Consider the following 14,241-nt stretch of genomic DNA (forward strand, 5'->3'; position numbering starts at 1 on the left):
CAGTGGTTTAACTCACATGTGGGAAACTGGTATTTGGAAGTACTTGTGCTCATATTCTGCTCCCCGGTTTCCCACACGCAAGTTAAACCACTGCGAGAACAGGAGGCTGGATTACATAAGCCACTGGCCTAATCCAGCAGGCTATTCTTACATAAGGTTAATTTCAGTTGATTGTTGTTATATGTTTCAGGGACTACCACAAGCTGTGGCGGTGTGTTAGTGACACCTCAGGGGATGTGTTTTTCCTTAACTCCAGTGGACAGCCTTTTTCTTTTTATTGGCAAGCCACTGTCAAGTCAGTGTAGGCAATATTGACCTACATGGACCAATGTATTTTCATTGTGTTCTAAGTCACTTGGAGAACTTCAGGTAGCAAGTAACTTTTGTTGTTGTTGCTGTTTAGTCGTTTAGTCATGTCTGACTCTTCTTGACCCCATGGACCAGAGCACGTCAGGCACTCCTGTCTTCCACTGCCTCCCGCAGTTTGGTCAAACTCACGACTAACAAGTGACTAAGAAGTCTAATAAATAAGAATATTAATAATCTGTACGTATTACTTCAACACGTGTGTGTGTGTGTGTGTGTGTTTTGATAGAGGGAGCTGGTGGGGGAATAGTTTTTATGGTGGGAGAGAATAAACTCTTTTTGTCCTGTGATTCTACAAGCCAACCCAGATTCCTCCTCCATCAGAGTGCAGAAGAGACACCCTTAAAGGTAGAAGAGCATCAGATTGCTTTGCTGGAACATCGTGGCTTGTCCACGAGGGTGATGCCTGTCTTCTTATTTGTCGCCAGTATTCAGAGGAATATGGCTTCTGTAAACAAAGAGTCCATTTAACTATCATGGCTAAGAGACAACAGAAGAACAATAGGTCAACGTGCAACATCATTCTGGTTTATTGTTAATAATAATAATAACAATACCATTTTTTTTCAACAACAACACTGATGGAAATGGCTGGACACAGCTGCTTCGGCCCTTGCCCCACACACATTGATCTGCGCAGACCTCATTCCCCCCAGCAAAGAAAGAAACGTCTGCTGTGTTCAATCATTCACTCATTCACCTGTTAATGGGCTCCAGACATGGCTGTTCCCGCAGTGCAAAATAAGGGGGGGAGAGGGAAATGATAATAACAACTGTGCACAGATAACAAGATAAATTAGCAAGGAAGGAAGGGAGAGAGAGAGAGGAAAAAAACAAGTGTAAAGTTCCTCATTCCCTCTCATCAATGCCTCCTTCCACTCATTCATACTGTTTGCTCAGTCTACAACCTGCACTCTAAAGAAACAACTTTCTGCATTCATACGTTGGCCAATCTTCTGCTCTGTATATGCATCCTCTCCTGCAGATGAGTTGCGTTGTTCCTCAAGGCATTTAACCGACCAGTTTTCCCAGGTTTTATTCGCTCCAATTGTGGGGAGCTCCTGTTCACGACTTTAAAAAACTCCCCCAATTTAAGCTGGATGCTTCAGTTTAGTTACACATTTTCATCTAAGAGGATTAAAAAATATATGCATTGTGGTGTCACGGTGGGGCATTTGCCAAGGCCCTGAGGCTGCTCCACTTGTATATTATTTTTTGGCAGTGGACATTGGGCAATATGCCCTTGGTAGGCTGCTGCTTCCCTGAGAGGGCCAGTACTCTTGTCACTACCACATTTAGCTTGCTCTCTATCTAGTTCAGATATGGTGAACTTGTGGCCTTCCAGATTCTAGTGGATAACAACTCCCATCATCCTTGCTGGCTGAGGCTGATGGGAGATGGAGTTTGCTAACTTCTGGCAGACCAACAGGTTCCACCATCCTCACTCTAGCCCCAGGGGCATTCTCACCCAAAGGGATACAGAGGGATACTGCACCGTCTCCATAATTACTCATCCAGAGAGGGCAGGTAAACAAGCAGTGGTACCAAAGAGGACAAGCACCTGGCTTTGTGGCTCGAGCAGTTGGCGATGGCTCCGCTACTGAGAAATGGGTCTCAGCAGTGGTGCTGATCCCTGAAGCTCTCAGCTGAGACCAACAGCAGGGCCCACTCAAGAAACTGGATAAGACACCTTTGAACAAATGCACAACATGCTCTTTGACTTCCTCTTCACCATTATTGAGGTTCTTATTGTCATCGGCTGACTTAAATGACTGCTGAATTGGCAAAGAAAGATCCAGAACAGTAATGCCTGGCTTTGCATCAGTCATCTGGGGAAAGGATTGTGGAGTGCTCCTTCAGTTTGTGCGGCCCCTTGCTGATGAAGGGGACTCCTGGTAATCTCTCATCTGAGGCTTTCCCCAAAGCCTGAAGCCAGCTCTGGAGAGCTGTTTATACTCTGAGCTGCAACTGCTATGCATTCAATCATTTCTGAAAGCTGTTCTCAGTTTTTAATCTCTGGGTCCACTTCTTTCCACTTCAAAATGCCACATGGCAAAAAATGGCAAATACTAATTAAGAAGACAGTTTGTAAAATAATATTTTTGGGGGGGCGAGAAACAAACGAACCCAAACCCCTGTTTATCAAAATATCACTTCATTTTCTAACATTCAATCTGCCTCTTCATCGCCCGTCATTCAATCCCACGTGAGTGCTGAATCCCAAACAGGAAATGGTCATGACCACAACAGGAAGCTGCATTTTTCGCCTGGCTATTCCCCACTGCACCCCCTGCATATTTTGCTTTGCTTCCAAACATGAACTGCCCCTGTCTGAAACAAAAAGAGGGAGGGGAACCCCCCAAACGGCCCCAAAGAGCAACTAGCGCTGCCCACATGCAGATTGCCCTTCCCCATTGACCCACTTCCATGCCTGAATACTGAGCGCTCCTGCTTCAATAAACACCCAGGACCCCTCCCCATTTGCCCAGTAACATGCCTTATTACTCATGGCTCTTGGTGGAATAACTAGAGCCGTGGTATTTTGAATTGCCTTCCTCCAGAATGGCTTTGGGGGGAAAAGCAAGTAGAAAGCCCCCCCCCCCGAAATACTGATAGGCTGTGCGCCAACATAATGGTCCCTTCTCAAAGCTAGTTATCCCCTCCCCACCCTACTGCCCCCCTCTCCAAATCTCATCTCACTCACATGGCAGCAATTAAGTCCTACTGGACAATATTTTACAAAACAAACAAACAAACAAACATACAAACCCAATTACAGAAAAATCCCTTGGCCAGTGAGGCTTTCAGCGGTATTTTGAGTGACAGGAGGAAGAAAGATATGACCATTATCATTAGCCCTTGTTTGAAACTCTGCAACCCCAGAGAAGTGTGCATACAAGGTTCAGTGCTTCCCCCTGCTGGCAGTTTTTAAATGAAGTATCTAAGTCGCTGCTGCATCAGATTCCTTGTTGGCTGGCAGTGCAAGGATAAGAGAAAGTTGAGAGCGCCCTCTCCCAGCTAGGTTGGGCAGCGTCTCTCACATGATTTCAGTGCCAGTCAGATAGGGAAAAATATATGTATCAAAAGTGGGAGAGTATTTTCGGAGTGGTCTCCATCCGAAGGAAGAAATGCACCTGTAGCCCCAGGATAAAAGTGGTCGCCTCCCCACCCCTCTCAGTCTTTCATGGCCCCAGCTTCTTTCCTGGGTGCATAGTCACTGGAAGACGGAAAGAGATAAAAGGTCCAGTTGGAGGATTCAGAATGTGGCATGGAATCCTTGTGCATATTCCGCTGTTCTCTGCGACGGAGGCTGAACGGGGTTACCGCCGACAAGACTCGTCTGCAAAGAGGGAGAGAAGGAACACAGGCATTGTCAGCAAAAAAGGAAAGCATGAAGACCTAAGGAGTAATGAATGTTGAACCCCTTTTCACTAAATTGCTGGATTCTCGTCATCCTGGACCATTGGTTGTGAGGTTGGGGGTGATGGGAGTTAGGAGCCCCATCCGTCGCATAGGGCAGTGGTTCTCAAACTTTTTTCTCTGGGACACACTTTCAGAATAATAATTTGCTCGCACCACACAATTTTTTAAAATTCGTAATAAATACTTGGGTGGGGTGGGGGGAGACACTCTTAGGAATGCTATAACATAGAACACAACTACAGTGGTACCTCGGTTGTCAAACAAAATCCGTTCCGGAAAAACATTTGACTTCTGAAACGTTCGACAACCAAGGCACAAAGGGCAGTCTGCAAAGCCAATGGAGAAAACTGGGGGAAAAAAATGCAATAGAAGCCATTCAACTTCTGAGGCGTGTTTGAAAATGGAAGCATTTACTTCCGGGTTTTTGGCATTCAAAAACCAAAATGTTTGGCTTCCAAGACGGTCGAAAACCGAGGTACCACTGTACTTTATAATATGATCACAGGACACCCAGGAAGTATAAAAGAATACAGCTGCACAGGAACATGAATCATTCCCAAAATATGATCATAAGCAAGCCTCTTACATATGTACCTTAAGTACCGGTATGTTTACAAACTCAGTGAGAGCTGTGAGCTTGCTTTTGCCAGCTAATCTTGTTTACATTAGATCTAATTTGAGACAAACCCTCGTCTTTTCATCTACACAAATGAAACGTTTAAACGTTTCTTTGATTGTCCTTGAAATCTTACCTCCACACTTCCTGCCACTTTGAGAACCACTGGTTGTAGGGAGTATTTAACAAGAGGGAGCCTTCAAGCACTCAGTTCCCCAGCTGCTTGCCGTGTGCCAAGCGGTTCAGTCTGAAAACAGACGTGTAGCAGCTCCAAGTGATTTAAGCTCTCAGTGAGACCCAACATTGGATCTGCAATGCTTTCCCTCTTTCCAGACTGCGTAACCGACTGCCAACCTGCCTCTCAGGAACTCATTAACCTGCCTTATACCGAAACCAGCCATAGGTTCGTCTAGATTGCCTGTACTTGCCTACAATGAGGGGTTTGGTCCTCAGCAGGCCCGGGAGGCCCCGATGAAGCAGCAGCATCTCCTCCTCTTCATCTTCATCATCCCCATGGGGGTTGGTGCAGGTCAGAGGCTCTGACTCATCAGGGGGCCCATATTCTTCCAGCAAGGAGCCCTCTGACGGATACTGGAAGGTCCTCTCCAGCTGGTTCTCGCTGAACGAAATCTTAAGCTGTGTGGAAAAGGAGAAAGCTGGTTAGATCTCGAGTTCCACAGTGTTCCGCTCTGTCATCTCCTCCTCCTTTTCTGGCCATGCAAGATCAAGCCACGGAGCCAACCTCTCACTTGATGGGGGCAGTCAACAGCATGTCCTCCAGATGTTGGGCTCCAACTTCCATCAGTCCCAGCAAGGACGGTCCTCCCATCAGGAACGACAGGAGTTGAACAACAGCTGGAGGATGCTATACAGTGGTACCTTGGGTTACATACGCTTCAGGTTACAGACTCCGCTAACCCAGAAATAGTACCTCGGGTTAAGAACTTTGCTTCAGGATGAGAACAGAAATCGTGCTCCGGTGGCACGGCAGCAGCAGGAGGCCCCATTAGCTAAAGTGGTGCTTCAGGTTAAGAACGGACCTCCGGAACGAATTAAGTACTTAACCCGAGGTACCACTGTATTGGCATACACACTGTGCTAGGTTAAACCAGTGGGTCCCTTTCCTTCAGACAGGAGCATCCACCAGGAAAAAACCACCTGCAAGTTGCGGGCGGCACCCCAGGGGACTGTGCTGCATTGTGAGTTTTGTTTTGTTTTGTAGAGCAAATGTCTCCTGCTTACAGAGATATACCCCAGGTCAGCAGCAGGGAGGCAGAATGGTGGGTTGAAAGGTGGGAAAGGCAAGAAGAAACAGGAAAGCACAAGCTTTGGGGACAGGGAGTGAGGAGATGACCTAAAAATAAAGACAACAAAGAGTTTTGTGGCAACTTAGCTGTGGCTAGACTGTTGGCGGGGGCAGACTCCTGTCAGCGTGTAACACCAGTGCTTAAAAGCTTTTACTGGCTGCCCATATGTTTCCAGGCCAGTGTTCAAGGGTCTTGTATTAATTTACAAGGCCCTTAACAGCTTTAGGCCCAGGAAACCTTAAGGACCCCTTGATCCCTTATATCAGGATTTCCCAGACTTGGGTCTCCAGCTGTTTTGGGACTACAACTCCCATCATCCCTAGCTAGCAGAACCAGTGGTCAGGGATGATGGGAATTGTTATCCCAAAACAGCTGGAGACCCAACTTTGGGAGCCCTGCCTTATATCACTGAGATCTTTGTGGGTGGGGACTCTCTGTTGGCGGTCCCCCGTGGCTCAGAGGTACAGCTTGTCACAAACAGAAGCCTTGCATTCTGTGCTATGGGCCCAATTCTGTGGAACTCTTTCCAAAGTCTTTCCTATTTCAGCAGGCATTTGAAGGTCTGTCTCTATGATGAATTTTAATCATCCCTTTTCTCTGTCTATTCCCAATGTTTATGCACACCGCCTAGGAATTTGGAATATCAAATGGGGTACGAATACGTGGAATGAAATAAAAACTAACAAGCTGCTTATGCCACAATAAGCATGCCAGTCGTTTGGGCACTGCAAGGTTCTTTGTTGGTTCTACTGGGGGGAAACCAAAACACATTCCTACTCCTTCGGGCGTCATAAAAATAAAGGAGGTTGCCTAGCCTTCCTTGCCAGGTAAGTCACTGCCGCTGCCTGCCAGCATGTGTCGTCCCCTCCCTTATGCACACACACGCTCCACCCCCATGGCAAAATATAGAGTGGAAGCTGCAGCAGGAGATAAACCTCGGAGGAAATGAGATTAAACTGCCCCACACCCACCCCTGCAGCGGAGGAGAGTCAAGCAACCATTCTCAAGGGCAGGCGTCCTCTGAGACCCGTCACCTTGGCGAGCGCTGAGAGCATGGCAGTCCAAAATAGCATGCAGAAAGAGGAGGCAGAATATGCTGCCTGCGGGGGGCCGGTAAGGACCCAATATATTCTGATAGGCTCTCAGTAGCGGACATTGGGCCTCAGGAGGAACACTTGATCATAAGAAGAGCTTTGCTGGATCAGACCAAAGGAGCAGGATCCCCATGGAGACCAGGCGAGCATTGAGCATGGGGTGTTTTCACAGACCTTTCTGCCTGCCCTGACATTTCCTGGCTGTTGATATTGTTTGGATCCGGCAGCTGCAGTTGCTGAAATTCTATGGCAATTTGAATGTTTAAGCTGTTATTTATTGGTCTTCACGGTCTTGTGGCTATTGGGTGCTTCTCTGAGATTTATAGACAAAGAAGTCTCTGCAAAGATTTTTAAATAAATAAATACATCCAATTCAGTGTTTTCCTCCCAAGGGGCCAACCAGATGCCTACTGGAAACACACACACCCAGGAGGATGTGGGCGTAAAAGCACTCTCAGCTTGCCTCAAATCCTGGAAGTAGCCATCTTGACTAGAAGCCATTGCTCACTTTAGCTTCCATGAATTTGCCTAATCTCCGTTCAGCCCATGGGTAGGTTGCCAGTTATCTCAGTCAGCTACTCTCGTTACCAAACATTTGGCACAGAAGGACAGTGGTGCAATCCCAGGTTGCCTGTAATACTGTAGAAGGCTAGCCCATGGGGCCGTCCTCCAGATTTTGTAAACTAAAACTCCCATCTTCTTTGACCACACTGGCCAGGCTGGCTGAGTTTTAGCCCACAACATCTGGAATGGACAAATGGAATTGATCAAGCACCCCAACCTTCCCCACTCCAGCGCTTCATCCCTGCATGCATCTAGCAAACCTACGGAGGACGTCTGAAGAAAGAAAGGCTCTCGACTTCCGCTGAGACACCTGGACCAAGAGACCCGGCTTTCAAAGGTCAGGAAATGTAGCTTCTAGACAGGCTTAAAACTCAGTAACTTGTGGCAGGCCAAAATTCAACAGATTATGTTTAGCCCTATTAATCAATTTCCTTGCTATAAAAACCTAAGTGCCTTGCACCAAGTCCAGCATCCTGTTTCTCACACTTCTGGGAAGGCTGCTAGCAGAGCAGGAAAACAATCACACTCCGCACTTGTGGAATTTCCATAAGCCACATAGCTGCAAAGCAAAAAAATGCTATGGCAGGGGAAGATAAGGTCACCAGGAAAATGGTGGTCACAGTTCATTCCTCATTTTTATTTTTGTAAATTGATGCTGCAACCCATCACATCAAGGCTGGGGGATAGCTACCCCTCCCCAGATGTTGTTGAAACCAATTCCCATCAGCCCCAGCCAATGGTCAGGGGTGATGGGAGTTGTAGTCCAGCAACATCTGGAGGGCCAATGGTTCTGCAGCCCTGAATGACATGACCTCATTGCTGCTGCTGCTGCTACCTGGAACAAGGAAGACCCAGAGTGACCTAAAGATAGACTCTCAGGCAACACAGGAAGCCATGACTTAAGGCACTGCCTTGCACAATTTGTTTGCTGTACAAGCAGGGGGAATCATGTACTTCAGAGGGATGGTGTGAGAAAGGACACGATAGGGATTGTAAACTGCTTAACTTACAGAGCTTTAAACGTCCTCTGTAAATGATTAACTGTAACTTTACAAAGCTGAGCTCAGAATGGACCACGGAAGCCCAGACTTTGTTTTTGATTTTGTCATAAAGTCCGGCTGGTTCTGGCAGGCAGGGACGAGCCCCTTAGAAGCCCACCCCATTGCAGTTTTAAGGACCCAGTTTTCAGATTGTTGGTTCAGGCCACTGATGCCCTCAACGTGCTCCTTCCCAGGCCCCCTATGTTTAGCCTCCTAGGGGGTCCTTGATCTCCTTCCCAAGTGTTCCCATGGGAATTAATCCAAGCTAATCTCAATTAACTGAAGTCTATTAATGACCCAGGGAAGAGAAGATTTGTTTGTAGACTGAACAGGGAAGAGAAAAGCCTTGCCGAATGGCATGGGGAGGGTGTGCTGGAAATGGCTTGTGCCTTCACAACAGAAAGGAGCAGGGGAAACATTTCCACAGTCCGGCAGCAAACAAATAAATTCAAGCTGCTGTTCCAGTCACAGGAAGCAGTTAAAAAACAAAAACCTGCCAGTTCTAGTTATGGGCCTGAGCAAGGAAGAGCCACAACTTCAGAAATGGGGGTGGGGTGTTGGTCTACACCAGGATTTCCCAAACTTGGGTCTCCAGCTGTTTTTGGACTACAACTTCCATTGTCCTTAGCTAGCAGAACCAGTGGTCAGGGATGATTGGAAATGTAGTACAAAAACAGCTGGATACTCAACACACACAGAAGAATGCAGCAGAATGAGGTGGCACGAATTCTGGTACGATATTCTGATATTTGCAATTTGATGTACTTGGATTTTGTTTTGTTTTTAACATGGGAAGGGTCTTAAGCAAAAGGGGGGGGAGTATCAGTAGGAGCAAAAGCTCACCTTTTAAAAACTGGCTTCACTTTGCTTTTAACAACATGTTGTCAAATATTACCAGGTGATCATGCTAATCCTTGCTTGGAAAGCTTCCAAGCTGATGATAAGAGCACAGAAGAAGATCAGTCTATTTCATTTGGTTACCCCCCCCCCCCCCCCGGTTATGTAGAAGCTATCCTTTGAGAACTATGATGATATGCGGCTTAACCTCAAAACCTATTTTCAGCCTCTAGACTACAGCACACAAAGTACCGTATTTTTCGCCCTATAGGGCGCACCGGCCCATAAGGCGCACCTGGTTTTTTTTTGGGGGGGGGGGAGAATAAAGAAATATTTTTTTTATTTCCCCCCAGGCACGGGGCTAAGGCGGGGGAAGCCCGAGCTTTCCCCGACCCCAGCCCCCAGAACAGTCTGCTATCCACAAGCCTTGGGAGCCCGGCGGGAACTCCCGTGGGCTCCCCAGGCTTGCAGATATCTGCCCGAAGCCCGGGGCGCACTGCTCAGCGCGCCCCGGGCTTCGGGATGCAGGCTGCTATCTACAAGCCTAGGGAGCCCGGCGGGAACTCCTGCGGGCTCCCAAGGCTTGCGGATAGCTTCCTGAAGCCTGGAGAGTGAGAGGGGTCGGTGCAGCGAAAGCCTGCATTTGCCCCATAGGACGCACACACATTTCCCCTTCATTTTTGGAGGGGGAAAAGGGCCTCCTATAGGGCGAAAAATACGATAATACTAGAATGCCAGAGAACATGTGCGGAGTTCATTTCCCACACCACCAACACAAAGAAAGCAGCCATTGCACCATATCTCAAAATCGTCGTGGGATGGGATTACCTAGGCTACTCAATGAGGGCCAAAATAGATTAGGGAGTGGGGAGAAAGGTTAATTTCCCTTCCACTTTTACTACAGCCAGTATGATTTGGGGCTACCTGTGGACACAGGTGATTTGCGAAAATAATTTCCAGCAGAATTTCCACAATTTCATGGCCGAGGGATCTAACTAGCTGCTGCACCACAATAGGAATATACAATGGTACCTTGGTTCCCAAACTTAATCCATTCCGGAAGTCTGTTCCAAAACCAAAGCGTTCCAAAACCAAGGCACGCTTTCCCATAGAAAGAAATGGAAAATGGATGAATCCATTCCACACTTTTAAAAAAACAACCCCTAAAACAACAATTTAACATTAATTTTACTATTTAACGAGACCACTGATCCATAAAATGAAAGCAATAAATAATATACTGCAGTCACACAATCCACCAATCAGTAGCTGAACTGGGTTCCACACAGTCACAAAAACAAAACAAAAAAGAGCCGCAAAAACAAAAATGCAAAATAAATAGCAAAAACAGGCAGACCTCAGCGTAACACTCCAAATGGAAGTGTGGCACTCAAATCGGAAGCAAAAACGGAGCACATTTGACTTCCAAAAAGAGTTTGCAAACCGGAACACTTACTTCCGGGTTTGCAGTGTTTGGGTTCCAAGTTGTTTGAGTACCAAGGAACCAGTGTCGTGGTATATGAGAGGAATAGCTCAGTTGATAGAGCATGAGACTCTTAATCTCAGGGCCATAGGTTTGAGCCCCATAGGCCAGTGGTGTCCAAACTTTTTCAAAGAGGGCCAGATTTGATGAAGTTGTTACATTTTTTTAGGATTTTACCCCAAAGTTGTTGGGGCTCGGTTCCTGCTCCTGCCAACCTAGCAGTTCAAAAGCACATCAAAGTGCAAGTAGATAAACAGGTACTGCTCCAGCGGGAAGGTAAACGGCGTTTCCGTGCGCTGCTCTGGTTCGCCAGAAACGGCTTAGTCATGCTGGCCACATGACCCGGAAGCTGCACGCCGGCTCCCTCGGCCAGTAAAGCGAGATGAGCGCCACAACCCCAGAGTCGGCAACGACTGGACCTAATGGTCAGGGGTCCCTTTACCTTTAAACTGCCACAGGGGCCGGATTAAACTGACCAGCGGGCTGGAATAGGTCCCCGAAACGGACTTTGGACATGCCTGCCATAGGCAAGATTCCTGCATTGTAGGAGCTTTGGACTTGATGACCCTCAGGGTGCCTTCCAACTCTACCATTCCATGATTCTATGACCTGACTGAGTGGACTCTGGCTCTCAATCGCATCTGCCACGCTAGCATTTGTTAGGCTGCAAGGCGCCCCAGTTGTGCTGCTGGTTTTCCCCTCCAAGGAACAGTTGTAACATAGCTCTGGAATTTGTGTCACTGACGTTCACTCCCTTGCTCTTTCATACAAGAAGAAGAAGAAGAAGAGTTTGGATTTGATATCCCGCCTTTCACTCCCCTTCAGGAATGTCAAAGCGGCTAACATTCTCCTTTCCCTTCCTCCCCCACAACAAACACCCTGTGAGGTGAGTGGGGATGAGAGACTTCAAAGAAGTGTGACTGGCCCAAGGTCACCCAGCAGCTGCATGTGGAGCAGCGGAGACGCGAACCCGGCTCCCCAGATTACGAGACTACCGCTCTTAACCACTACACCACACTGGCTCTCAATAATAAATATTCCCGGCTCTCCTCCCAGGAGGAGACCCAGAAGCTGCTTTCTGGGTTTTCTTTCTTTTCCCACACACGTTATCAGCACCAAAGGAAAAGAAGAGGAAAGTCCTGAGAGGGTTCTCTCTAGACTTGGCAGGGGTCCTGGGCTTCTGCCTCCTGCCCACCCAGGGCTGTTTTGGCGGAGTGGGTGACTCAGAACGGGTGCATTCCTCAAGGAGGATGGGTGGGGCCCCAGCAGCTGCGGTGAGGAGGGAGGAAATGCAAAATTCAAGACAGAAGAGGGAAGGGCAATGAGAAGGCCAAGGAAGGGGATGCCCACCGATCGCAAGGGTCAGATGTGAAACAGTACAGGGGAAAGAGCAAGAAACTGGCATGGGCGTAGCCAGGATTTTTATTTGGGGGGGGGGCAGAACTGACATGATTGGTCAGTTAAGTATTTCTATTGTTTTACAGAAAGCTGATCGCCGAAGAATTGATGCTTTTGAATTATGGTGCCGGAGGAGACTCTTGAGAGTCCCATGGACTGCAAGAAGATCAAACCTCTCCATTCTTAAGGAAATCGGCCCTGAGTGCTCGCTGGAAGGACAGATCCTGAAGCTGAGGCTCCAATACTTTGGCCACCTCATGAGAAGACTCCCTGGAAAAGACCCTGATGTTGGGAAAGATGGAGGGCACAAGGAGAAGGGGACGACAGAGGACAAGATGGTTGGATAGTGTCTTCGAAGCTACAAACATGAGTTTGACCAAACTGCGGGAGGCAGTGGAAGACAGGAGTGCCTGGCGTGCTCTGGTCCATGGGGTCATGAAGAGTCGGACACGACTAAACGACTAAACAACAACAACAACAACAACAACAATTGTTTTACTTGATGGGGGGGGCAGCTCTCTCCCCCCCCCCGGCTACACCCATGGAAACTGGCTTCTGAGTTCTCACCTAAACCATCCCTAAGCACACCAATTATCTGAGCGCAATTTCCTTCTGTAGTCAAAACTGCACCACCCACAGCTGGTTTGAGGAAACTCTGAAAGGTTTGCCGGAAGCCCACAAATCTTTAGAGGGGGAAAAGGAAATAAAGAAGAGGAGGGAGATCCTAAAACAGCTTCTCAGTGTCTGCAGAACGCTGACTGTCTTTCAGGGAGGGGGAGAAATTTTAAAAACCGGGGGTGGGGACGGAAAAGGACTGGAACTCTGAATAGAAGCACTTCACGCTGCGACATTTGCTTGTTTTTCCTTTCAGGTCCCCCAGTTTCCTTTTTCCTTTGTAATTATGTCTGCTTTTGGCTAAACCTCTTAATCTTTGTCCCAGATTGGAGCCAATTTTCAGGCTATTTAAGTTGCGTGGGCTTGCTTGCATTTCCCCCTTGTTACTCTTTCTCACCCCACCACATTAGTTATCCCCTCGCACTGTCAAGTTTAGGTTGTAAGCTCTTCTGAGGTCAGGGACCTGTCTTTTTGGGCCTCTGAAACCCTGCACAGTGCCCCATACCCCTGAGAAGTATTAAGTTATATTGATGGTTGTTCCTGCACTGCAGGGGGATGGACTAGATGACCCCCAGGGTCCCCTCAGATTCTATTATCTATGTATTGGTTATCTTAACTGATGGCCAGCTGCCACTCAAACAGCCTTGAATATATGTGTGGATAGTGCCGTGGCACAGATGAGGGATAACGCAGCAAAGTGCACTAGATGCTTAGATGCAAGTGTCACTGGCACGACAATCCTAGGTTGTTTTGTCTACCGCAAGCTTGCAGCTGCGAGTGCTTGTTGAATCTACTTTGCACGGTGAGGGAGAGCTCTGTTTCATCAATTGCTAGAGAGCCCCTTCCTCTCTAATAAGGATCTGAACACTGTCATCTGTTGCCTTGGCAACAGGATCTACAAGGAGCAAGCCTTGAAAATTATCCAGGATAGTGCAGAATTCGGCACTTAGATTTGCTTTTTGCGCTGGGAGCAAAACAACACTATTCTCAGCTCTGCTGGGTCTTTGCTAAGATTTCGGTGCTGAGCTTTAAAGTAGAGATGGGGAACTTTGTGGCTCTCCAAGTATTGTTGGATGGTAGCTCTCATCACTCCTCGCTACGCTAGCTGGGCCTCATGGGAGTCAGAGTCCAATAATACCAGAAGAGCCACAGGTCGCCCATCGTATCAATAGGAGTCTGTCTTTACAGAGAACCTACACCTGTGTGGCACAGCGGTTAGAGCAGAGCTCCAGATGCTGAACTCCAACTCCCATCATCCCCAGTATTGACCACCCTGGCTGGGACTGATGGGCATTGTAGTGTAACAACATCTGGGGCATCCCAGATGTTGTTGAACTACAACTCCCATCACCCCTAGCTAGCAAGGCCAGAGCTCAGGGATGATGGGAGTTGTAGTCCAACAACATCTGGGGACCCACAGGTTGAGAGCCACGGTGAGGAAAGGTGGGATTAAGTAACAATAAACAAATACTTCATTTGACTTGTCGTCTCCCGTACG

At 47.7% G+C, this 14,241-nt stretch overlaps 1 protein-coding gene and 1 long non-coding RNA gene across 2 annotated transcripts in view; one reads left to right on the forward strand and one right to left on the reverse strand.

Moving 5' to 3' along the window:
* LOC310671094 overlaps nt 1-14,241 on the forward strand; it is a 37,637-nt gene that overhangs the window by 483 nt on the left and 22,913 nt on the right. The window lies entirely within an intron of this gene.
* Nucleotides 873-14,241, reverse strand: part of PPP1R18 (protein phosphatase 1 regulatory subunit 18) — a 45,892-nt gene continuing 32,523 nt past the window's right edge. Inside the window, exons 3-4 of the mRNA XM_083425563.1 lie at nt 4,834-5,041; nt 873-3,706 (exon numbers count right to left, since the gene is read on the reverse strand). Of these exons, the coding sequence (XP_083281689.1) occupies nt 3,687-3,706; nt 4,834-5,041 (228 nt within the window). The 3' untranslated portion in view covers nt 873-3,686. The remainder of the gene's footprint in view (nt 3,707-4,833; nt 5,042-14,241) is intronic.

This window comes from Podarcis tiliguerta (genome assembly GCF_965153285.1).
Source record: "Podarcis tiliguerta genome assembly, chromosome: 2".
NCBI classification, from domain to species: Eukaryota; Metazoa; Chordata; class Lepidosauria; order Squamata; family Lacertidae; genus Podarcis; species Podarcis tiliguerta.